We start from the raw sequence: 23,738 nt of genomic DNA, 5'->3' as shown, positions 1-23,738 counted from the left end.
CTGGGGACATCTCTGCGCTGCTGATCCGCCTCCGCTTGGGATGGTTTCCTGCTGGCTCCGCTGTGAACGGGACTCTCGCTGCTGTGTTGGATCCGCTTTGGACTGGACTCTTGTGACTGTGTTGGATCCATTATGGATTGAACTTTCACAGTATCATGTTAGACCCGCTCGACATCCATTGCTTTCCTCCTCTCCAAGGTTCTCATAGTCATCATTGTCACCAATGTCCCACTGGGTGTGAGTTTTCCTTGCCCTTATGTGGGCCTACCGAGGATGTCGTAGTGGTTTGTGCAGCCCTTTGAGACACTAGTGATTTAGGGTTATATAAGTAAACATTGATTGATTGATTGATTGATATTTACCATGCGTATGACTGCTATTCCAATGCCAAACCCTTAAACAGCAAATGTATCATTGACTTGATATATTTTAAAGCCCACCATCTTGACAAGCTTGGACCAAAACCTTTAAGCCTGGAGGATATGTCTTACCTGATGGGACAGCAACCCTGAGAAGGTCAAATCATTCGCTCTTTATACTGACTTTTCCTGGATTCAGCAGGCTGAGGAGGCCTGACTCTCTAAAACAGGGGTCACCAACCTTTTTAAAACCAAGAGCTACTTCTTGGGTACTGATTAATGAGAAGGGCTACCAGTTTGATACACACTTAAATAAATTGTCAGAAATAGCCAATTTGCTCAATTTACCTTTAATAAATACATCTATATATATTTTTAAAAATGGGTATTTCTGTGCGTCATTCCGTCGTACATTTTTTTTCCTTTTATGGAAGGTTTTTTGTTGAGAATAAATGATGAAAAAAACACTTAATGGAACGGTTTAAACGATGAGAAAACAGGAAAAAAAATTCAAATTAAGATTTGAAACAAAGTTTATCTTCAATTTCGACTCTTCAAAATTCAAAATTCAACCGAAAAAAAGAAGCCAATTCGAATCTTTTTGAAAACATTTAAAAAATAATTTATGGAACATCATTAGTAATGGGCTTCACGGTGGCAGAGGGGTTAGTGCGTCTGCCTCACAATACGAAGTTCCTGCAGTCCTGGGTTCAAATCCAGGCTCGGGATCTTTCTGTGTGGAGTTTGCATGTTCTCCCCGTGAATGCGTGGGTTCCCTCCGGGTACTCCGGCTTCCTCCCACTTCCAAAGACATGCACCTGGGGATAGGTTGATTGGCAACACTAAATTGGCCCTAGTGTGTGAATGTGAGTGTGAATGTTGTCTGTCTATCTGTGTTGGCCCTGCGATGAGGTGGCGACTTGTCCAGGGTGTACCCCGCCTTCCGCCCGATTGTAGCTGAGATAGGCGCCAGCGCCCCCCGCGACCCCGAAAGGGAATAAGCGGTAGAAAATGGATGGATGGATGGATCATTAGTAATTTTTCCTCATTAAGATTAATTTTAGAATTTTGATGACATGTTTTAAATAGGTTAAAATCCAATCTGCACTTTGTTAGAATATATAACAAATTGGACCAAGCTATATTTCTAACAAAGACAAATCATTATTTCTTCTAGATTTTTCAGAACCAAAATTTTAAAAGAAATTAAAAAGGCTTTAAAATAAGATTTTTTAAAAATTTGATTCTAAAGATTTTCTAGATTTGCCAGAATAATTTTTTGGAATTTTAATCATAATAAGTTTGAAGAAATATTTCACAAATATTCTTTCTTGAAAAAACAGAAGCTAAAATGAAGAATTAAATTAAAATGTATTTATTATTCTTTACAATAAAAACTATAAATTTACTTGAACATTGAGAAGAGGAAGGAATTTAAAAGGTAAAATCATTTTTAAGGTTGCATTTTTCCTCGAAAATTGTCTTTCTGAAAGTTAAAGAAGCAAAGTAAAAAAAATAAATTAATTTATTTAAACAAGTGAAGACCAAGTCTTTAAAATATTTTTGGGGATTTTCAAATTCCATTTGAGTTTTGTCTCTCTTAGAATTAAAAATGTCCAGCAAAGCGAGACCAGCTTGCTAGTAAATAAATAAAATTTGAAAAAATAGAGGCAGCTCACTGGTAAGTGCTGCTATTTGAGCTATTTTAGAACAGGCCAGCGGGCTACTCATCTGGTCCTTACGGGCTACCTGGTGCCCGCGGGCACCGCGTTGGTGACCCTTGCTCTAAAGAATGCCTTTCATCTTTGTTTTCTCTGTTACATCCAGGTCATTGACAATCTTCACCCAGTACCTCAACTTATCTAACCTGTTCCTTGTCATTTTCTGCCTTTTTATTAATTAACGCTTGGATTGGACTGGCCCAAATAATGTTAATTCTAGGAACGGTAAGGCAGATCATGTGGGTTGGCAAGCCAAAGAATTGCCTCCTTTTGTCACACCGCCGTAGGAGATGTCTTGTCTGGGGTTATTTTGTCTTGTGAATTTCATGTTTTAGTTTGAAAAGTAACCCCCCCTTTCGTTTCAGGCCCACTTGCCCTTTCTCTTGTCATCAGTCTGACTTCATCCCTGATCCCTGATTGTTTCCACCTGTTCCCCATTACCTCATGTGTCTTATAAGCCCACGCCTCCCTTTTTTCTATGCCAGAGTGTCTCGTGCATCTCCGGCATCATTTCCAAGCCTTGTCCCGTCTTGTTCTGAGTTATCCAGATCCGGAATTTCCAAGTTGGTATTTTGAGTTTTCTTTTTCTCCTATTAAGCAGAGTGTATTTTTGTTTGTAAAGTTCTCAAGTCCAAGTGGTGAGTTCAGTTTACTTTTACAGTCTCTTCTTTTCCTCATTTTTGAGTGACCTTTTGTTAATTATTTCTCTAGACCAGAAACCGTGTAGAAGCTTTACAGCCCATTGTTTTTCCCTCCTTTTGGAGCGTCTTTTGTTGCGAGCTGCTGCTCAGATCTTCACACGTTTGTTTTTTCATTCTCAGTCCGACCCGTTTATTTCCTGTTTTTGTCCATCACTATGGTTACACATCAGTCCACCTGTTAGTCTCGCCCCGCACACCTGCTACTAATTTTCACCCTCCTATTTAAGCTCACCTTTTCTGTTTACTCATTCTCGGATCCTAATTTGCCCACGCGCAACAGTGACGACTCTCATCATTCTATGTATGTATTTTCTCGCTAGCTCTCACGCTAAGCCACTTTATTTTCCAGCTTTCATGCTGAATGTTTTTGTTTACTCTTTTGTGTCCTCGTACCAAGTTTTAGTTTTCCTTGTGTTTTATCCTAGCTTTCACGCTAGCGTCTTTTGTTTACCTTTTCTCTTTACACCAGTGTTTTTGTTCATAGTCTTTTATTATTAAATAAATACCCTTTAACTTACCTTGTTGTGTCCATCGCTTCGACGCATCCCTGGAAAAACCACACCGGCATTACCATGCCGAAGAAGAGTCTTCACAGTCTTTTGTTTGAATTTGGTAGTTATATTCCTCGCTAGTGTAGTTAGAGATTGAGATTTGTGTTTCCTCCTTTCGGAAGGATTTTCAGTTTGTTCACTTTTTGTGAAACCTTTTTGCCCAGTTGTTAAGGTTTATAGCAGTTTTTGTATTGCACTGACTCAGGAGGTGGAAAGGAAACATTTCAAAATAAAAGCCTGCTGGATAGTTCTCCTCTCTGCATCTGAATCCTATTTTTGACCAAGTCATGCCACCTTTCTTCAGCGGTGGTGTTAAAGGAGACCCCTCACATGTAGCGCTCTGATTTTTAAATGCTGCAAAGTCTTCAAAGCCTTTTTTTTTACGAATGGCTGGGTCCTCTCGACCAGTGTTTTTCAACCACTGTGTGCCGTGAGATACGATCCGGTGTGCCGTGGGAGATGATCTAATTTCACCTATTTGGGGTAAAAATGTTTTTTGCAAACCAGTAATTGTAGTCTGTAAATTATGTGTTATTGTTGAGTGTCGTTGTTGTCTAGAATAACCGTGTAATACTCTCCCATATCAGTAGGTGGCAGCCGGTAGCTAATTGCTTTGTAGATGTTGGAAACAGCAGGAGGCAGTGTGCAGGTAAAAAAGGTATTTAATGCTTAAACAAAAAAAATAAACAAAAGGTGAGTGCCCCTAAGAAAAGGCATTGAAGCTTAGGGAAGGATATGCGGAACAAAACTAAGACTGAACTACAAAGTATCAATCAATCAATCAATGTTTATTTATATAGCCCCAAATCACAAATGTCTCAAAGGACTGCACAAATCATTACGACTACAACATCCTCGGAAGAACCCACAAAAGGGCAAGGAAAACTCACACCCAGTGGGCAGGGAGAATTCACATTCAGTGGGACGCCAGTGACAATGCTGACTATGAGAAACCTTGGAGAGGACCTCAGATGTGGGCAACCCCCCCCCCTCTAGGGGACCGAAAGCAATGGATGTCGAGCGGGTCTAACATGATACTGTGAAAGCTCAATCCATAGTGGCTCCAAGACAGCAGTGAGAGTCCCGTCCACAGGAAACCATCTCAAGCGGATCAGCAGCGTAGAGATATATATAACAATATATCACATTTACATAAGTATTTACAGCCTTTGCTCAATACTTTGTTGATGCACCTCTGGCAGCAATGACAGCCAAATGCAATAAAAAGAAAACATAATAAATTGTGATGCTGTTGTGAAAATAAAGGGACGGATGGATAGTGCAAATAAAATGGAAAAACCGAATTCAGCACCGTTGGGACACATGGTCAATGGAGGTTGGCGTCCATTGCAAAAGAGTGGAGTTCAGCAGTCCAACTGCTTCCGGAAAGAAGCTGTTAATCAGTTCGGTGGTCAGTCAGCCCCCATCTGCTACGTCAGACCCACGAGTGAGATGATGATCCTGCAAGGACACCACGTGTCCAGCAATGGCGGGGTCCGGCTTCCCTACCTGCAGGACTGGAAGCAGGTGAGCGGCTCCGGCAGCAGGTGAGACGTAAGTGCGTTTGGCCGACTGACCCGCCTGTCCGTGTCTCAGGGGGAGTGTGACCTGGTCAGCCTCCTACAAGTGATGGCTGCCACGTTTGGAGACCTTCCTCCTATTTGTATGCAACCTCCCCCACAGCCTGAACAAGCCTCATGTAAGTTTGCTTCATCAAACTGTAACACAGGGCATCCAAAGCTACAAAGCCTGTTTCCACATGCAATGAAGTGATCAAAATGCCTTTATCCTCACTGCCTATGCGGGGAAATGGGCTCCAGTTCTGTAGATGATGTCACACCAAGAGAGGTGGCAAATCTGCATTTTAGGTAGTTAGTTTTATACCATTTAATGAAAAACTAATTGATATAACTGGAAAGGACTGCCAGATTAATTTTCAGGAGCAAAAACTACATGAATAGAGCTAGTGGAAATTTCGGTCATGAAATTTTTACACAGATTTTTGGCGAAGAAAAATCAAATCATACGTCTGTATAGAATATTTCCTTAGTATGATTCCTGTGTCTCTACCTGTTTGTCCAGTTAGTTGGTTAGTTTTCTTTGGCCTAAATCGCATTCTTACACACTGGGTATTGTGTATCTTGCTTACTATACTGTAATACTCATACTTGCCAACCCTCCCGGATTTTACGGGAGACTCCCGAAATTCAGCGCCTCTCCCGAAAACCTCCCGGGACAAATTTTCTGCCGAAAATCTCCCGAAATTCAGGCAGAGGTGGAGGCCACGCCCCCTCCAGCTCCATGCGGACCTGAGTGACGTGTATAAAGAGCGTGTCTGCCCAATGACGTTATAACTGTAGAACAATCGAGGGCGAGTTCTTGGTCTCTTATGTAGGTTTATTGTTAGGCAGTTTCATTAACGTCCTCCCAGCGCGGTAAAACAACACACAACAACAGCAGTCCGTTTTCGTCTACCGTAAAGCAGTTCGTCTGCCAAACAGCAATGTTTATGACACTCTTAAACAGGACAATACTGCCATCTACTGTACATGCATATGGTTGGAAAAACAAGGATGGACCATTCAACCCTTAACTCAATGAGTAGATGAGTGTTATGTGTGTGTGTATGTGTGTGTGTGTGTGTGTGTGTGTGTGTGTATATGTGTAAATAAATGAACACTGACATTCAAGTATTTCATATATATATATATATATATATATATATATATATATATATATATATATATATATATATATATATATATATATATATTAACCGCGCCCCCGACCATGCCCCCCACCCCCCACCTCCCGAAATCGGAGGTCTCAAGGTTGGCAAGTATGGTAATACTGGTACTGACTGCTGTACAGCTGTAACAAGAAGTGTTTTTCACCTAGTAAATTGTCTGTCATTAATTATACAGATAATAATAGAAAAGATAGTAACTAAGGAACACTGTCATTCTCTCTGTTATATTATGTTATATGTCTGTGCTGAATAAAGCATAACAGTCGAATTAAAAAAACAACCACAATGAATGCTGCCGTGCCCCACATAGACGCTGATGGATTTAGAAGTGGGTCAGGTCTGATCAAGAGTGAGATTGTCCATGGTGTTTATTTAGACTTTGTCCTGGAGCTTAAATAATTGACTGTGCAACATTTTCCCCTCAGGTTGGCTGCAGTTCCACAGGCAAACACAAGTGCTTCACAAGGCGGACGGTCGTTTATATTTGTCTTTATGCACAGAAGACGGTCAGCATGTCGTACAAGAGAACGAAACCAACTGTTAATGGCTGCTGATATTGATTTGTTGCTTGTAAAATATATATTGTGCACAGTGTCGCCTGGCAGGGATTGACTGTTGTATCAGTGATTGATTAGTTATGTCAGCATTGTTTTTATATGCATTTTATAAATTACTTGCTATATTAAGGTCATGTTGGTGTGATGAAATCTGCATGCTTTGAAAGTACACTATTGCCTGATTTAGATACATATTTGTTTTTTTTAAAACAACACATTTGCTGACTTTAAATGCCATGTAAGACCAAGATAATGCTGTAAAGCATATCTATACAGAGAAATAAAAGGATGCGGGAGGACTACTTTGATTCATTGTGTACATATAAGTCGCTAAAATAAATTCAACATAAGTTGACATGCAATGTATCCGAACAAAATGTCAATTTTGTGTTTTAGCTCAGTGGTCTCTAATTTTTTGTTGTTGTTTTCATTAAAAAAAAGGGAGGTTTTTGGGGTTGGTGCACTAATTGTAAGTGTATCTTGTGTTTTTATGTTGATTTAATAAAATAAAAAATTTAAAATATATATATTTTTTAAATAAATAAAAAATTAATAAATAATTTTTCTGTAGGCTCGATTGGTACCGGGCCGCAGAATAATTATTTATTATTTTTTTATTTCTGGGAACCACTGTTTTAGCTGACACAGGAAATTAGTGAAATGTCCATTAATACACAGGATTTCAATAATAATTAGATTTAGTGTGTGAATGTTGTCTACCTGTGTTGGCCCTGCGATGGTGTGGCGACTTGTCCAGGGTGTACCCCGCCTACCGCGTGAATGCAGCTGATAGATTGGGGACGGTTGGGAGAGTGACCGTGCCAGCAATCTGAGGGTTCCTAGTTCAATCCCCACCTTCTACCGACTTCGTCACGTTTGTTGTGTCCTTGAGCAAGACACTTCACTCCAATGCCTTGAATGGCAGCTCCTGCCATCAGTGTGTGAATGTGTGTGTGAATATGGAAATAGTGTCAAAGCGTTTTGAGTACCTTGAAGGTAGAAAAGCGCTATACAAGTATAACCCATTTACCAAAGGCTCCAGCACCCCTGCGACCCTGAACGAGACAAGCAGTAGAAAATGGATAGATGGATGTTTAGAAAATGCCGAGGGACAATAAGACATGCCCATCCATCCATCCATTTTCTACCGCTTATTCCCCTTTGGGGTCATGGGGGGCGCTGGTGCCTATATCAGCTACAATCGGGCAGAAGGCGGGGTACACCCTGGACAAGTCGCTACCTCATCGAAGACATAGACATGTCATTGTTGTTAAATGTATTTCAGAAACGCAGGCTTAGACTTAGACTTAGACTTAGACCTGTACATTAGACTTAGACATATTTTATTGATCCACAAGGGAAGTTGTGTTGTTGGGAGACGGTGTGGCAAAGTTGGTAGAGTGGCTGTGCCAGCAATTTGAGGGTTACTGGTTCAATCCCCACCTTCTACAATCCTAGTCACTTCTGTTGTGTTTTTGAGCAAGACACTTCACCCTGGCTCCTGATAGGTTCTGGTTAGCGCCGTGCATGGCAACTCCCGCTATCTGTGTGTGAATGGGTGAATGTGGAACTAGTGTCAAAGCGCTTTGAGTTAATTAAAAAAAAAATGTAGAAAAGCGCTATACAAGTACAACCCATTTACCATTCCACACAGTAGCTCAGTCTCAAAGGACGAAAAGGGTATGGATGGATAGGATAATGCAGGTATTAAGTAAACTAAAAATTTACCATAGTAGCAATATAAAATATAACATATATATCATTTTTACGTATTACATATACAGTATATAATATATACTAATATATTATTATATTATATTTGGGCTTCACGGTGGCAGAGGGGTTAGTGCGTCTGCCTCACAATACGAAGGTCCTGCAGTCCTGGGTTCAAATCCAGGCTCGGGATCTTTCTGTGTGGAGTTTGCATGTTCTCCCCGTGAATGCGTGGGTTCCTTGCGGGTACTCCGGCTTCCTCCCACCTCCAAAGACATGCACCTGGGGATAGGTTGATTGGCAACACTAAATTGGCCGTAGTGTGTGAGTGTGAGTGTGAATATTGTCTGTCTATCTGTGTTGGCCCTGCGATGAGGTGGCGACTTGTCCAGGGTGTACCCCGCCTTCCGCCCGATTGTAGCTGAGATAGGCGCCAGCGCCCCCCGCGACCCCAAAAGGGAATAAGCGGTAAAAAATGGATGGATGGATATTATATTTGTATATAATATATACTAATATATTATTATATTATATTTGTATATAATATATACTATATATAACAATTACCATGTACACTATTACAGTATATGTAACAGCTGCAGCAAAAAAAAAAAAAAAGGCAACAGTACCAATGATTAAACAGTTAAAGTACCAATGATTGTCACACACACTCTAGGTGTGGTGAAATCTGTCCTCTGCATTTCACCCATCCCCTTGATCACCCCCTGCGAGGTGAGGGGAGCAGTGGGCAGCAGCGGTGCAGCGCCCGGGAATCATTTATGGTGATTTAACCCCCAATTCCTACCCTTGACGCTGAGTGCCAAGCAGGGAGGTAATGGGTTCCATTTTTATAGTCGTTGGTATGACTCGGCCGGGGTTTGAACTCACAACCTACCGATCTCAGGGAGGGCACTCTAACCACTAGGCCACGGAGTAGGTGTTTTTCAACCTTTTTTGAGCCAAGGCACATTTTTTGCATTGAAAAAATCCAAAGGCACACAAACCAGCAGACATCATTAAAAAACGAAACTCAGTTGACAGTAAAAAGTCGTTATCGCAAAGTAGGTGTACTGTCACCACCTGTCACATCACCCCCTGACTTATTTGGAGTTTATTGTTCCTATTTTAATGGCTTTTTCTCTTTTTTTGGTATTTTCCTGTAGCAGTTTCATGTCTTCCTTTGAGCGATATATCCGGCATCTACTTTGTTTTAGCAATCAAGAAGATTTTAGTTGTGTTTATCCTTCTTTGTGAGGACATTGTTGATTGTCATGTTATGTTCGGATGTACTTTGTGGACGCTGTCTTTGCTTCACAGTAAGTCTTTGCTGTCGTCCAGCATTCTGTTTTTGTTTACTTTGTAGCCAGTTCAGTTTTACTCTTAGTTTTGCTCTGCATAGCTTTCCCTAAGCTTCAATTACTTTTCTTAGGGGCACTCACCGTTTGTTTATTTTGGTTTAAGCATTAGACTCAATTTGACCTTCACACTGCCTCCCGCTGTTTCCGACATCTACAAAGCAATTAGCACCAGCTGCCACTTACTGATATGGAAGAGTATTACACGGTTACTCTGCCAAGCACCAGACAGCACCGACACTCAACAACAACACATCATAATTACTGGTTTGCAAAAAATATTTTTAACCCAAATAGGTGAAATTAGATAATCTCCCACGGCACACCAGACTTTATCTCACGGCACACTAGTGTGCCGCGGCACAGTGCTTGAAAAACACTGAACTAGAGAGTAGATCCAGCAGAAAATAAATAAATAAATTGTAAATGGGTTGTACTTGTATAGCGCGTTTCTAACTCAAGGTACTCAAAGCGCTTTGACACTACTTCCCACATTCACCCATTCACACAAAAATATGGCAATATCGCGAAATGATCAAGTATGACACATAGAATGGACCTGCTATCCCTGTTTAAATAAAATCTCATTTCAGTAGGCCATTGAGAATGCGTGCATTATATAATTGTGGTGTATGGGGGATACACCTTATTTGGCACCTGTGCTATATTTTGATACCCTCTTCTTGTGATGAAAAGTACTTTGTATAATCCAAACAATTAACATATTTTTTTTAGTATTCCCCTATCCAATTTAAACAAAACTAAATACAATGTTTTGAATAACTAACTTATGGCCAACCGAAATGAGATTTTCTTATTTAAACGGGGATAGCAGGTCCATTCTATGTGTCATACTTGATCATTTCGTGATATTGCCATATTTTTGCTGAAAGGATTTAGTAGAGAACATCGACGATAAAGTTCGCAACTTTTGGTCGCTAATAAAAAAGCCTTGCCTTTACCGGAAGTAGCAGACGATGTGCCCGCGACGTCACGGGTTGTGGAGCTCCTCTCATCATCACATTGTTTACAATCATGGACACCAGCAGCGAGAGCGATTCGGACCAAGAAAGCGAAGATTTCCCCATTAATTTGAGCGAGGATGAAAGATTCGTGAATGAGGATAGTGAGAATGAAGGACTAGAAAAAAAGAAAAAAAAAACACAGGGCAGTGAGAGCGATTCAGATGTTATTAGACACATTTACTAGGATAATTCTGTAAAATCCTTTATCTGCTTATTGTGTTACTAGTGTTTTAGTGAGATTATATAGTCGTACCTGAAAGTCGGAGGGGTGTGGCCACGGGTGTGGTGGCCACCAGTGTCTTTGAGGGAAGCCACGTTTCTCGACGAGGCGAAGCGAAGGCAGCCGGTCGGGCCGGGCTGAGCCCCCCCCCTCCACGGTGGAAGCATCCCACGTTCGGGGGCGGCCGGTCGGAGGAGGCAAGAGAGTCAGCAGCTGCCTCTTTGACAGGTGCACGAGGACCGACGCAAGCTCCACTCATGTCTACGGTAAGAGCCGACTTATCACCACAATTTTCTCACCTAAACCTGCCGGTTCACATGTGGTCAAGAACCATGTTCGCTTTACCGCTTTGTTCCATAGTAAAGCTTCACCTTCGGGAATGTAAACAAGGAAGCACCGGCTGTGTTTGTGTTGCTAATGGCAGCCGCAATACACCGCTTCCCACCTACATCTTTCTTCTTTGACTTCTCCATTATTAATTGAACAAATTGCAAAAGATCCAGCAACACAGATGTCCAGAATACTGTGTAATTATGCGATTAAAGCAGACGACTTATAGCTGGGATCGGGATGCAACAAAATGTCCGCTAAAAATCCGTGATATCACGCTTACGCGTCATCATACCGCGATGTTTTCAACAGGATACTTGGCGCGAAATTTAAAATTGCAATTTAGTAAACTAAAAAGGCCGTATTGGCATGTGTTGCAATGTTAATATTTCATCATTGATATATAAACTATCAGACTGCGTGGTCAGTAGTAGTGGGTTTCAGTAGGCCTTTAGACATAGTTAGTTAGTTAGTTAGTTAGTTAGTTAGTTAGTTAGTTAGTTAGTTAGTTATAGTTAGACATTCAATAATGTAATTAAATGCTACACAACATCACATTATATCAAAAACAACAGCAGCGAACGTTTTCTGTAAACGTATTAGTTGTTCAAGTTTTTCCCAATAATGACGTCATCGGTTACCCCGGAAATGTCAGGTGGGAATTCAGGAAGTAGTTTGTGTTGACGCACGGCCATTTGAGTTCAGGTCAATTTGTTGTTTCTTTTTCCGAAATTAGTTTTATCATTTTAACGCTTTAATGCGTCCCTTTAATGTTTAGATTTCGAATAACAACGAGAACATTGATACCCATTAACTGGGCGTAACCCGTTTGGTTTGGTCCTACTGGGGGCTATGCTAACATTAGCCTAGCATTCGCTAAATTCCTGCTAGCAAGCTTCACATTTTGTCACCCGTTTCACCGAATAGTCACGCTTTTTCTCATTTTTTACCAGGTGTCCGTTAACCACCAGGAATAATGGCGGTTGTTAACGATGGCGCCCTGAAAAAGATGTTGAAGGTAAGCCCGTTTTGATGCTTTTGCTCGCTCTCGTAACTTGTTAGCATGTTAGCTCGCGTTAACGAAACCCGTTTCCTGGTGTTTGTGTAACAAGTCTGTTGTTTTATCAAATAAACATGTCCAAACGCTGTCTAACGCCCCTAAGATCATCTTTGTTGTTATTGTACAATGCACTATATGTTAGTGTAACTTGTAATAATGTGGATTATTAATGTATTTTGGGACGTCTACGGCCAATTCAATATTTATGTCAAGAGATGTCCGATAATGTTTTTTTTTGCCGATAACCGATATTCCAATATTGTCCAGCTCTTGATTACCGATTCTGATATCAACCAATACCGATATATGCAGTCGTGGAATTAATGCCTAATTTTTGTGGTGCCCTGCTGGATGCATTAAACCAGTGGTTCTCAACCTTTTTTCAGTGATGTACCTCCTCTGAACATTTTTTTTAATTCAAGTACCCCCTAATCAGAGCAAAGCATTTTTGGTTGAAAAAAAGAGATAAAGAAGTAAAATACAGCACTATATAATCAGTTTCTGATTTATTAAATTGTATAACAGTGCAAAATATTGCTCATTTGTAGTGGTCTTTCTTGAACTATTTGAAAAAAAAGATACAAAAATAACTAAAAACTTGTTGAAAAATAAACAAGTGATTCAATTATAAATAAATATTTCTATACATAGAAGTAATCATCAACTTAAAGTGCCCTCTTTGGGTATTGTAATAGAGATCCATCTGGATTCATGAACTTAATTCTAAACATTTCTTCACAAAAAAAAAAAAAATCTTTAACAACAATATTTATGGAACATGTCCACAAAAAATCCATCTGTCAACACTGACTATTGCATTGTTGCATTTTTTTTCACAGTTTATGAACTTAAATTTATATTTTGTTGAAGTATTATTCAATAAATATATTTATAAAGGATTTTTTAATTGTTGCTATTTTTAGAATATTAAAAAAAAAATCTAACGTACCCCTTGGCATACATTCAAGTACCCCCGGGGTACGCGTACCCTCCTTTGAGAACCACTGCATTAAACAATGTAACAAGGTTTTCCAAAATAAATCAACTCAAGTTATTTAAAAAAATGCCACATGGCACTGCCATATTTATTATTGAAGTCACAAAGTGCATTTTTATTTTCAACATGCCTCAAAACAGTAGCTCGGAATTTGGGACATGCTCTCCCAGAGAGAGCATGAGGAAGTTGAGATGTGAGGTAGGACGTAGCGGGGAGTGTATATTGTAGCGTCCCGGAAGAGTTAGTGCTGCAAGGGTTTCTGGGTATTTGTTCTGTTGTGTTACGGTGCGGATGTTCTCCCTAAATGTGTCTGTCATTGTTGTTTGGTGTGGGTTTACAGTGTGGCGCATATTACTAACAGTGTTAAAGTTGTTTGTACGGCCACCCTCAGCTGGACCAGCATAGCTGTTGACCGAGCATGCCTGGCATTCACTTGTGCTTGTGAAAAGCCGTAGGTATTATGTGATTGGTCAGGCACGCACAGACAGTGCCTGTAAGGTTTATTGGCGGTCTGTATTTCTCCTTACGTCTGTTTTCTACTCTGTACAAAGGCGTTTTAAAAAGTCATAAATTTTACTTTTTGAAACCAATGCCGAAAATGTTCGATAACATTTTAAAGCATTTATCGGTCGATAATATTGGCAGTCCGATATTATCGGACATCTCTATTTATGGCTTTACTAAGTTTGTGCTAGCAACCCTACATTTGCAGGTACGTGATAAAAAATTCAAATGCAAAATAGCTCAAAGCAAATGATATCATTTTAAAGACCTTGGAAAAAAAGTTTCTAATGGTACTTGAATCATTGTGATAGGCCAAATATTAAGGGGGCTTCGACTCTTTGAAGTTCAAGAATCAGTCGCTTTTTTGTTTTCAATTATCCAGTACAATAGAGCAGTGGTTCTCAAAGGTTAGCGTCTCCCCACTCGGAAAATATTGTTAAAAAAACAACCTAAAACCGGCCCAGTGGCCTTGTGGCTACAGAGGAGTCCGTCCTGAGACTGGAAGGCCGAGTCATACCAAAGACTATAAAAATGGAGCCCATTGCCTCCCCGCTTGGCACTCAGCATCAAAGGTTGGAATTGGGGTTTAAATCACCAAAATGATTCGTGAGCGCGGCCACCACTGCTGCTCACTGCTCCCCTCTCCTCCCAGGAGGTGAACATGGGGATTGGTCAAAAGCAGAGAATCATTTCGCTACACCTAGTGTGTGTGTGACTATCATACTTTTAACTTTTTTAACTTTGACTTCAGTTGGTTACTAATGTATACTATCTGTGTTTAGCTAAGTTTTACTGCAAATTAAAATCGTCTCCAAATATTGGTTATCGGCTTCCTTGAATAATAATAGTCTATATCGGCCCTGAAAAAAAATCATACCAGTCGATTAATACTTAGTATGATACTATCTGACCATAGTGGAGTTTTTCTAGATGAAATGTTTCACAATTTTCGTGGATTTGCTTTTTTAGACAGACCGTTTTAGCTCGCACAACCATGTTTCAATGCTCAGATTGACTTCATATTTCAATGCTCGGATTGACTTTATATTTCAGGATTAAAAAGACAGATGTGTAGACATACGTTTTAAAGTACATGTAAAGCATTGCAAATTTACTTTCGGGTATACATTTGTATGATCTTTAGATGTAACGTTTCACTTGTTGATTAATGAATGGCACTTCGAGAAATCATACCCAAGTCAAGTCACTTACAGGAAAATGTGATCTACGTCATCAACATCTGTGCTCTTCAAGTAGTTAAAAAAATTACCAAACTTAACTTTTTATGTAATGCTTAACTGTTGGTGTTATTTGGTTTGCTGACAAAAATGTGAATTTAAACACAGACACACAAAATTGGTCACTTAATATTTATAAAATGATTTTTTTGTCTGGACCTGATTGTGAGAAGTGTATAAGTCACCCAAGGAAACACGTTTTGTGAACTAGTAATTAAAACACTCCTTACTTGTTTGATGAGACTGTCTGTCAACTCATGTACACACTGTCCTCATTTTTGTCCTATGTTGTCATATTGCAGCAATACAAGTACAGGGACCTGACAGTTCGTGAAATCACCACCGTCATCTCTCAGTACAAAGACCTAAAGCCGGTTATGGATGGTTATGGTATCGATCTTCTTTTCTTACCAATCAACTTTTAGAGACATACAGTGGAACCTCTTTGGGCCAACCCAATCAGTTCCGTGGTACTAGTCAAAATAATGGAGTCGTGGAAAGCTGTTTATGGTTAAACTGTACCCACAAATGCTATAATAAATGCAGAGTCAATAGTTTGAGCTAATACCTTAACATTTTTAAGAATCATACAAGTGTAAAATTAATTATATGACTGTGGGCCATGCTGGCTTAAAGCTGCCCTTTCTTTTGGATATCAAGTGTTGCTCGCTTAGTTGAGTTTCTTTTGAGACTCCAAAATTTTGTACAACCTTAGAGATCTATTTTTTTAAGCTTTGGTTAAAGCCTGATTTGCACAACGGTCAGTCTTACTGAGGTTCCACTGCACAATGTCTTTTTAAGGTGACTGACTATATGTAATTATTCTTTCATCATTGAGTTTCTTGTGTTTCAGTTTTCAACGATGGCTCCACAAGAGACCTGATGAGTTTAACAGGGACAGTTCCAGTTACCTACAGAGGTAAACATTTTTTCAACAAAACTTGGGGTAACTTTATTTATCTGTAAAAGTCTTATTTCATGATTTCTTCGAATTGTATTTCAGATGTCAATAAGACCCAATACCATAGCATCTTAACCAAGTAGAACTGGGGTTTACAATGATGGGATCATGGATGTGATTATGCGTTTGTAACGTATCAAGGGTTTGTGTGTTTACTGTAGGCAACATCTACAACATCCCAGTATGTCTTTGGTTACTGGACACCTACCCCTTCAACCCTCCCATTTGTTTTGTTAAACCTACAAGTACCATGATGATCAAAACTGGGAAACATATCGATGCCAATGGAAAGATCTACTTGCCCTATCTTCATGAGTGGAAGCATGTAAGTAACCAGCCAACAGATTTCTTGATATTTTAGAATCAGCAGTGGTTCTGCTTTTTTGCCTGCTGACAATCTCCTACAATTGTGACCTGTTTACACATGTTTTAAATAGTTGTAAAGTACTGCGATAAAATAAACAAAACGTTTTTAATGTTTGTGTTTCATCTCTTGCGTATTTGCAGTTGTGCTTGATGAAATATGTACATATACCGTATTTCCTTGAATTGTCGCCAGGGCGCTAATTAATTTAAAACCTCTTCTCACTCTTACCATGAATTGATTAACGTGGACCCCGACTTAAACAAGTTGAAAAACTTATTCGGGTGTTACCATTTAGTGGTCAATTGTACGGAATATGTACTGTACTGTGCAATCTACTAATAAAAGTATCAATCAATCAATCAATACGCTTACCAAAAGCATGCGGTAAAAGTAAGCATGCGCTAATTATTTTAAAACCTCTTCTCACTCCGGCACTTACCAAAGGCATTCAGAAAAATTTGAGTGTGATGTAAGCTTGGACCTTAAATCCTACTGAATAGCTCTTAATCTTCTTCCCTTTATGTGATTTCAAATTAACGGTATTGAAATCAGCCTCCTCCATTTTGAAAATGATGACAGAGGAAGTGTCACTCATGACGTCACGAGTTTGACCAGATGGTAATACTAAGCATGCGCTAATTATTTTGCGAAGCGAGTTTGACCCGGCAATAATTCAAGACAGGCGCATACTATATGCCCTGTGGCAATTCAAGGAAATACGGTATGTATTAATGTTGTACAGTATTTTGTATTTCTATAGTGTTTTGTATATTGTACAGGACTGCTTATTATTTTTATTGGTTAGTAGTCTGTTTATTTCAATTGTTAGTTTTTACTTTATTACCTTTTGTGCCCATATTTGTTCCCACTACCGCACCTTAAATTGGAGTCCTCAATCTCGTTATATGCAAATATATTGACAATAAAGTCCATTCTATTCTATTCTATTCTAAATGCACCAATAACAGAATAAATAGATCTTGTGCAGTTTATTAGTGAGCCAGCAAATGTACATATAGACTAGCAAATAAAAAAAATGTTGTTAAATAATGCTACATGGGAAGTTGGCACATGACATATAAAATGCTAATAAATATACTGCTTAGAAGTTTATTTTTTGTGTTTTGAATGGACACGTCACCCATCTTTTACTGTTTGTTTTCCAGCCTCAGTCAGAACTGTATGGACTTATTCAGGTGATGATTGTGGTGTTTGGAGAAGAGCCCCCTGTGTTTTCTCGCCCTACCACCCAAGCGCCTTACCAGGCTTTCCAAGCTGCTGGACCTCCTAATCGTAAGCATTTTGTCCTTATGATTCATGTATGTCCTTTAACACCAGGTGGCGCTCATTGACCACAGCATAACACTGGATAAGTGAAAGGTGTTTGTATGCTCATACATGATTGTGAACCCTTCTTCCAGCTTCTTATGTACCTGGAATGCCTGCAGTTTCTCCCTATGGTCCAAATCCTAACGCAGGGTAAGATGTTTCACAATGACATGCACACATTTGTCAGTTGACCAGCCCTTTCTTGTGTGCTTTGCACAGCAGTATAACTCACCAGAGCCACTAGAATACAGTCTTATCTTATATCAGGTGCTATAATAATGTGTGGTTATAAAATATAAGTGTCATTTCTTTTACAGAAACTATCCAGGTTACCAGTACTCTGGGGGGAACTCTTACCCAACTACTACTGGTCCTGCACACTACCCCGCACAAACTCCTGTGTCCACAGTGGGTATGTAATCTAACATCTGTAATTGAATAGTATTCCCTTTGCCTGGTGAATTTGAAGTTAGCATAATAATATAGTTATTTCACCCAAAAAAACAAAACATTATATAATTATTATGCGTGCATGTTAATATATTTTTTAAACATTTAATTATTTTTACTAAAAATATCATATATATATATATATATATATATATTATATATATATATATATATATATATATATATATATATGTATATATATATATATGTCAAACCTGTGTGTTTTTAGTGGGTAATATAAAAATTTCAGCTTGTTCTTGTTACATCGTACCTTTTAGGTTTTTTTAAATTATTATTATTTGTGTGTTTTTTATTTTTGCAATTTTCCGCAGGCCCATTAACAAAATAACAAGCAATGATCTACACTTTGGACACCCTTGGTTTATGTATTTATGTATTTGATTACTGAGTAAATGCAAACCTCACAAAACACTTCCTGTCTTTCATTTTTAATGAAAGATCCGAATACCAAAATGTTAATTAGGTTGTTTGTATGAAGATGGCACTTCTTATAAAGTTGCTTCAAAATATGTATGTTTAAAATAAGTCAATAAATTGTATCGAAACTCAGTCTGAGCGATATGGCTTGTAACTGCATCACGATGTAAGTTATTTGTCGGCCGATATCAATAATTATTGCTATTTGACCTATCGATTATAAGGACCAGGAGTACAAATATAGTAAATGTAAACATTTTTAAAATAAAGGCAGATGTTTTACTTAACAAACATATTTAATATTTTTGGCCACTGTAGTAAAGTTAAGTTAAAGTACCAATGATTGTCACACACACACTGGGTTTACCATATGGGAGGTGAGGGGAGCTGTGAGCAGCAGCGGTGGCCGTGCCTGGGAATCATTTTTGTTGATTTAACCCCCAATTTCAACCCTTAATGCTGAGTGCCAACCAGGGAGGTAATGAGTCCCATTTTTATAGTCTTTAGTATGACTCGACCTTCCAGTCTCAGGGTTGACACTCTAACCACTAGGCCACTGAGTAGTGGTTAGAGTTAGTACTGTAACAATACAAATGTGGGGCGCTATAGCTCGGGTGGTAGAGCGGCCGTGCCAGCAACTTGAGGGTTGCAAGTCCGATCCCCGCTTCCGCCATCCTAGTCACTGCCGTTGTGTCCTTGGGCAAGACACTTTACCCACCTGCTCCCAGTGCCAACCACACTGGTTTAAATGTAAAACTTAGATATTGGGTTTCACTATGTAAAGCTCTGTGCTGTGAGTCACTAGAGGAAAAAGCGCTATAGAAATATATTTCACTTCACTTTAATACACATCGTTAGAACAGTATCTCTGAATATAGGAAAATAAAAACACTGTACTTTTTAATCAAATGATTCTTTGGCGTACCACTAGATAACATACCACAGTTTAAAAATAACTGTAGTAGAATATTTCTAAATTAGTGCTGTCAACTAGTGATAATTATTTTAATTAGATTACCGGTAATCACACTTTTGTATTTGCATTGTTACTGGCTGTAATAATTTAAAGTTATTCAAAAAAGACACTAAAATTTGGACATTCTGTGAATATACTTAATTATTGTGGTATTTTTTGTGATAATTCACATGTGTTATCTTGTTATTTTTGACAGCCCTAATCGAAATATAGTGACAGTATTTGTGAAGGTCCACACCAAATAAATTAATGCGCAGGAAAAACTTTTACAAATATACCTTTTTGACAAAACCACAGAAGAAAAAAGGTCCCACTGTTGTGTTATAACATTGCGATACAGTATATGACTGATAAAATTGAGCCTATCAGATAAGCAGCACTTTCAGACATGTGACCTTTTTACTTAAGGCTCTCACCCTCTGCCTGACTTTGGTGGCATGCTGAACTGCCAGTGAAAGGTCACCTGAGGTAATGAGAGTTGTGCACATTAAAGGCCAAAGCGATGTACAGTATATGTCTGGAGGCAGATAGTCCTCTCTGGCTGTGTGTTCTCTGTTTGGGCATGTAACTGTAACTCCACACAAAGACTGAACCTGGGAGCAGCAGTGAATTGCTGCTGACCCATCTGCTATCTGGGGGGCTTTTGATGGTCTCCTATATTTAGTAGTGGAGAAAAAGGATACTATTTGAATCAACTCTGACATTTGTTGTGCTGATCCAAGTACTACACTTGCTGTAATGCTGTCTCTGAACACAGGCTTTCTTATTTCTACCTGCATAAAATAATATTAAGTAGCAATTCGCTGTTCAGTCAATGTTGTTGTCTTTACTTATATTGTATATTGAATGCTTAAACTTTAAAGACATCTTAAGTAAGGCTGCAGCTATCAAATATTTCAGTAATCGATTACTATGGCGATTATTACAGTAATCAAATTAAACACTTTCTAGCATCTATAGTTTTTAAATATTTTAAATAAAAACAATTATTCCGATTACTTTTATTCTTTCTTTGTATGCATGGACAAACCACAATTTATTAAACAATTTAATTACATACACATTAGAAAATGTATTCATTGAAGGAGGGTTTTAGGGTTTTTGGACAAAACATGTTAGCACTGACACATTGTACAAACTAAATGCTAACATGTCCTCACATGTGTTTGAATAAAACATTGCTTTTCCAAATCAAACATATAAGATGGCGTTACTCAAAATAGTCTTTAACCTTCTTTCCTGCTCTTAAATATACTGGATGCTTTTGGATAATGTGCTGCTTTATTAATGTAATGCTATTGTGAAATGTCAGCTTTATTAGATAGACAGTGCAAACATTTCAACACGATGATTGTCTTTGTCAATTTGAAGTCATTTCAAAACCTTCAACAGCTTCATTCGTCTTATTTGGGCCCTTTGCTTTCCTTTTCCTCTTTCTTTGAGCCAACTCTCTCTGCACTCCACTGTATTTGCCACACGCACACACAGCTCAAAACCCTGCAGTGACCTAAATTACCGTGGGTGCAACATTCATGTGTGCGCTCCATTGGAGCAGTCTGGATTTTATACATTTTTATTAATTGAAAACACCAATAAAGCAAACATTCAAACGATGAATTGTTGCATCTTTAATCTTAAGCAAATATGATGTTTTCATTTGTTAAAAGCAAGTAGAAGGAACAAGGAACCAACCTACCCATGCATACATGTAACTGATAAGTTTTAACACAACAATGGCATCGTTTAGGCTCAAACAGAGACGGCACCATTGGTGAGGACACCATTCGTGCATCGCTGATCTCAGCTGTTAGTGACAAGCTCCGCTGGAGGATGAAGGAGGAAATGGACAGGGCTCAGGCGGAGTTGGACGCCCTCAAGCGGACAGAAGAAGACCTCAAGAAGGGCCATCATAAACTGGAGGATATGATCTCACGATTAGACCAGGAAGTGGTAAGATATTTTTGTCAATATTACATTGGACATGTGATGTGGTGTCATCAGGCCACACTTTTTACTCTCTCTGGACCAGTCTGAAGTTGACAGGAACATCGAGCTGCTGAAGCGTAAAGACGAGGAGCTGAGTGATGCTCTCGAGAAAATGGAGAACCAGTCAGAGAACAATGACATTGATGACATCATCGTGCCCACAGCCCCTCTTTACAAACAGATTTTGAACTTGTACGCCGAGGAAAATGCAATCGAAGACACCATCTTCTACCTGGGAGAGGCCCTCCGCAGGGGGGTCATAGACCTGGAAGTTTTTCTCAAGGTGTGACAATGTCAACACTAGGGCTGGGCGATATGGCCTTTTTTTAATAGCTCGATATTTTTAGGCCATATCGTGATACGCGATAAATATCTCGATATTTTGCCTTAGCCTTGAATCAACACTTGATACATATAATCACAGCAGTTTGATGATTCTGTGTGTCTACATTAAAACATTCTTGTTCATACTGCATTAATATATGCTCAGTTTAAACTTTCATGCAGAGAGGGAAACCACAACTAAGTCAATTGACCAAAACTGTATTTATTAAACAGTTATTAGCAGGTGACTTTTCAAATGATGCTACATATTAGCAGTAATGCTACTTTTGGTAGCAACGCTTGTGCCCCACACTTGACTAATTAAAGTTGTCTATTCGACATCTTCCCGCTTGAAGCCGAATCACCGCCAGACGATGGACCCCTTGCTGTTTTTCTTAGGAATTAATTCTTCCTTCATTTGTTACCAGATTCGCACCTTCTTCCTCTCGTATTACCACTCGTACCTCTAAGCTAGCATCACAGCTAACGTTACCCAGTCTGCTACCTCTCTGCTGGGCGAGGGCGTATACGTATGTGACGTATGTAAGAAGGTGCGCTTACACTCTGTGAGAAGGAGACACAAGAAGGAGTGGGAAGAGCCTGTAGTGTAATGCCCGCAGCTAAAAGCAACTGCGTGAGAACGTATACTCAAATATCACAATATGGTAATTTTCTATATCGCACAGAGACAAACCCGCGATATATCGAGTATATCTCCCAGCCCTAGTCAACACACATTGTAATCTTCTGTGGTTTCATCAATGTTGATTCATATTCTCTTTTGTTGTAGCACGTACGCCTTCTGTCCAGAAAGCAATTCCAGCTCCGTGCCCTCATGCAAAAAGCCCGCAAGACTGCCGGCCTCAGTGACCTCTACTGAGCAACACAAGCAGGAAACACTCACGTCTTCTCTGGTTCCTCTCCTTGCTCCTCTTTGTTCTATCTCATCTCTATCGGGCCACCGAGCTGTTTAGATGTTCATAAGACGACTCGTACACTTGATCAGACCAAATACTTGGACTTGTGACCCGGCCATGACACCATCATGTGTACTGTGGCTTACACAAACGATGCCTAACTTCTTACACATACTGATAAAGAGGAGCCTGTTTTGTGTTGCACTACAGGGAAACGCACGGGCTCCGATAAGTATTTCTTAGCCGGTGTTTGTCGAGTAAGCACAAAATATTGGGGGCGCTTGGCTAATGGATAGCCCTCATCATCATGAAAAGGTTAAGCTCTGATATAAATACCCGAGGCAGCCATTTAGGAAGTACCTTAAATTAGTGCGGCATACAGCCTGGGCCAAGTTCACAAGGCTTTTTATATGTTTTAAAAATATTTTTCACTTCTCCCCTTCCTCGTCCAAATAGTGTGAAGTTTTTCATCGTATTTGTCAGCTGCTCAGGTTAGCCCTCCAATTGGATTGTTTGGCTGCATTACCTAATCATGTACAGTAGCTCTTCTGTTCTGTACAGTGTTCTTTCTTTCTACATCTTTCTTCTTTTTGCTGTCCATTCTTATTTTTCTGAGTAAGTCAGTGATAAACTGTTTTTATGTCATCTAAAAAGACAAGTGTTTGTGGGTACAAAAAAAAACTTATTATACTAATCAAAAGTTAAGTTATGACAAACACCTCATTTAACTTAGCCTTCTACTAAATGCACTTTGAAATGTATGATAGAATATCTGCTGTTATTTTTGTTTTTCCAGTTCAGCCATAGACCATCTTTTGTATCTGTAGATTTATGTAAATCAGTTCAAATAAAAATAAATCTGATGCGATCGTTTATCTCTACCTTGTTATTGATCATAGTGGTTGTATTG

The 23,738-nt window shown here is 39.2% G+C and overlaps 2 protein-coding genes across 3 annotated transcripts; both read left to right on the top strand.

Annotated features, from left to right (window-relative positions):
• Nucleotides 1-4,638: 4,638 nt before the first annotated feature.
• On the top strand, nucleotides 4,639-6,930 carry zgc:123278 (uncharacterized protein LOC641569 homolog). The gene is made up of 3 exons (XM_061918094.1): nucleotides 4,639-4,859; nucleotides 4,929-5,031; nucleotides 6,507-6,930. Exons 1-3 carry the CDS (start codon nucleotides 4,656-4,658, stop codon nucleotides 6,623-6,625), a joined length of 426 nt encoding a protein of 141 aa, XP_061774078.1. The 5' UTR covers nucleotides 4,639-4,655; the 3' UTR covers nucleotides 6,626-6,930.
• Nucleotides 6,931-11,915: 4,985 nt separating this feature from the next.
• Nucleotides 11,916-23,703, top strand: LOC133563464 (tumor susceptibility gene 101 protein-like). Of its 2 annotated transcripts, XM_061917601.1 has the most exons (11): nucleotides 11,916-11,986; nucleotides 12,235-12,299; nucleotides 15,383-15,470; nucleotides 15,934-15,999; nucleotides 16,203-16,366; nucleotides 17,575-17,701; nucleotides 17,830-17,887; nucleotides 18,055-18,149; nucleotides 21,349-21,551; nucleotides 21,631-21,870; nucleotides 22,702-23,703. In XM_061917601.1, exons 2-11 carry the CDS (start codon nucleotides 12,258-12,260, stop codon nucleotides 22,789-22,791), a joined length of 1,173 nt encoding a protein of 390 aa, XP_061773585.1. In that variant the 5' UTR covers nucleotides 11,916-11,986; nucleotides 12,235-12,257; the 3' UTR covers nucleotides 22,792-23,703. The 2 variants fall into 2 exon arrangements, with proteins under 2 accessions (XP_061773585.1, XP_061773584.1); XM_061917600.1 differs by having other exon boundaries at nucleotides 11,931-12,299.
• Nucleotides 23,704-23,738: the final 35 nt, after the last annotated feature.

This window comes from Nerophis ophidion, linkage group LG12 (genome assembly GCF_033978795.1).
Source record: "Nerophis ophidion isolate RoL-2023_Sa linkage group LG12, RoL_Noph_v1.0, whole genome shotgun sequence".
Classification (NCBI taxonomy): Eukaryota; Metazoa; Chordata; class Actinopteri; order Syngnathiformes; family Syngnathidae; genus Nerophis; species Nerophis ophidion.
Note: the sequence above shows the minus strand (reverse complement) of the source record. Positions and strands in the feature narration are given on the sequence as shown.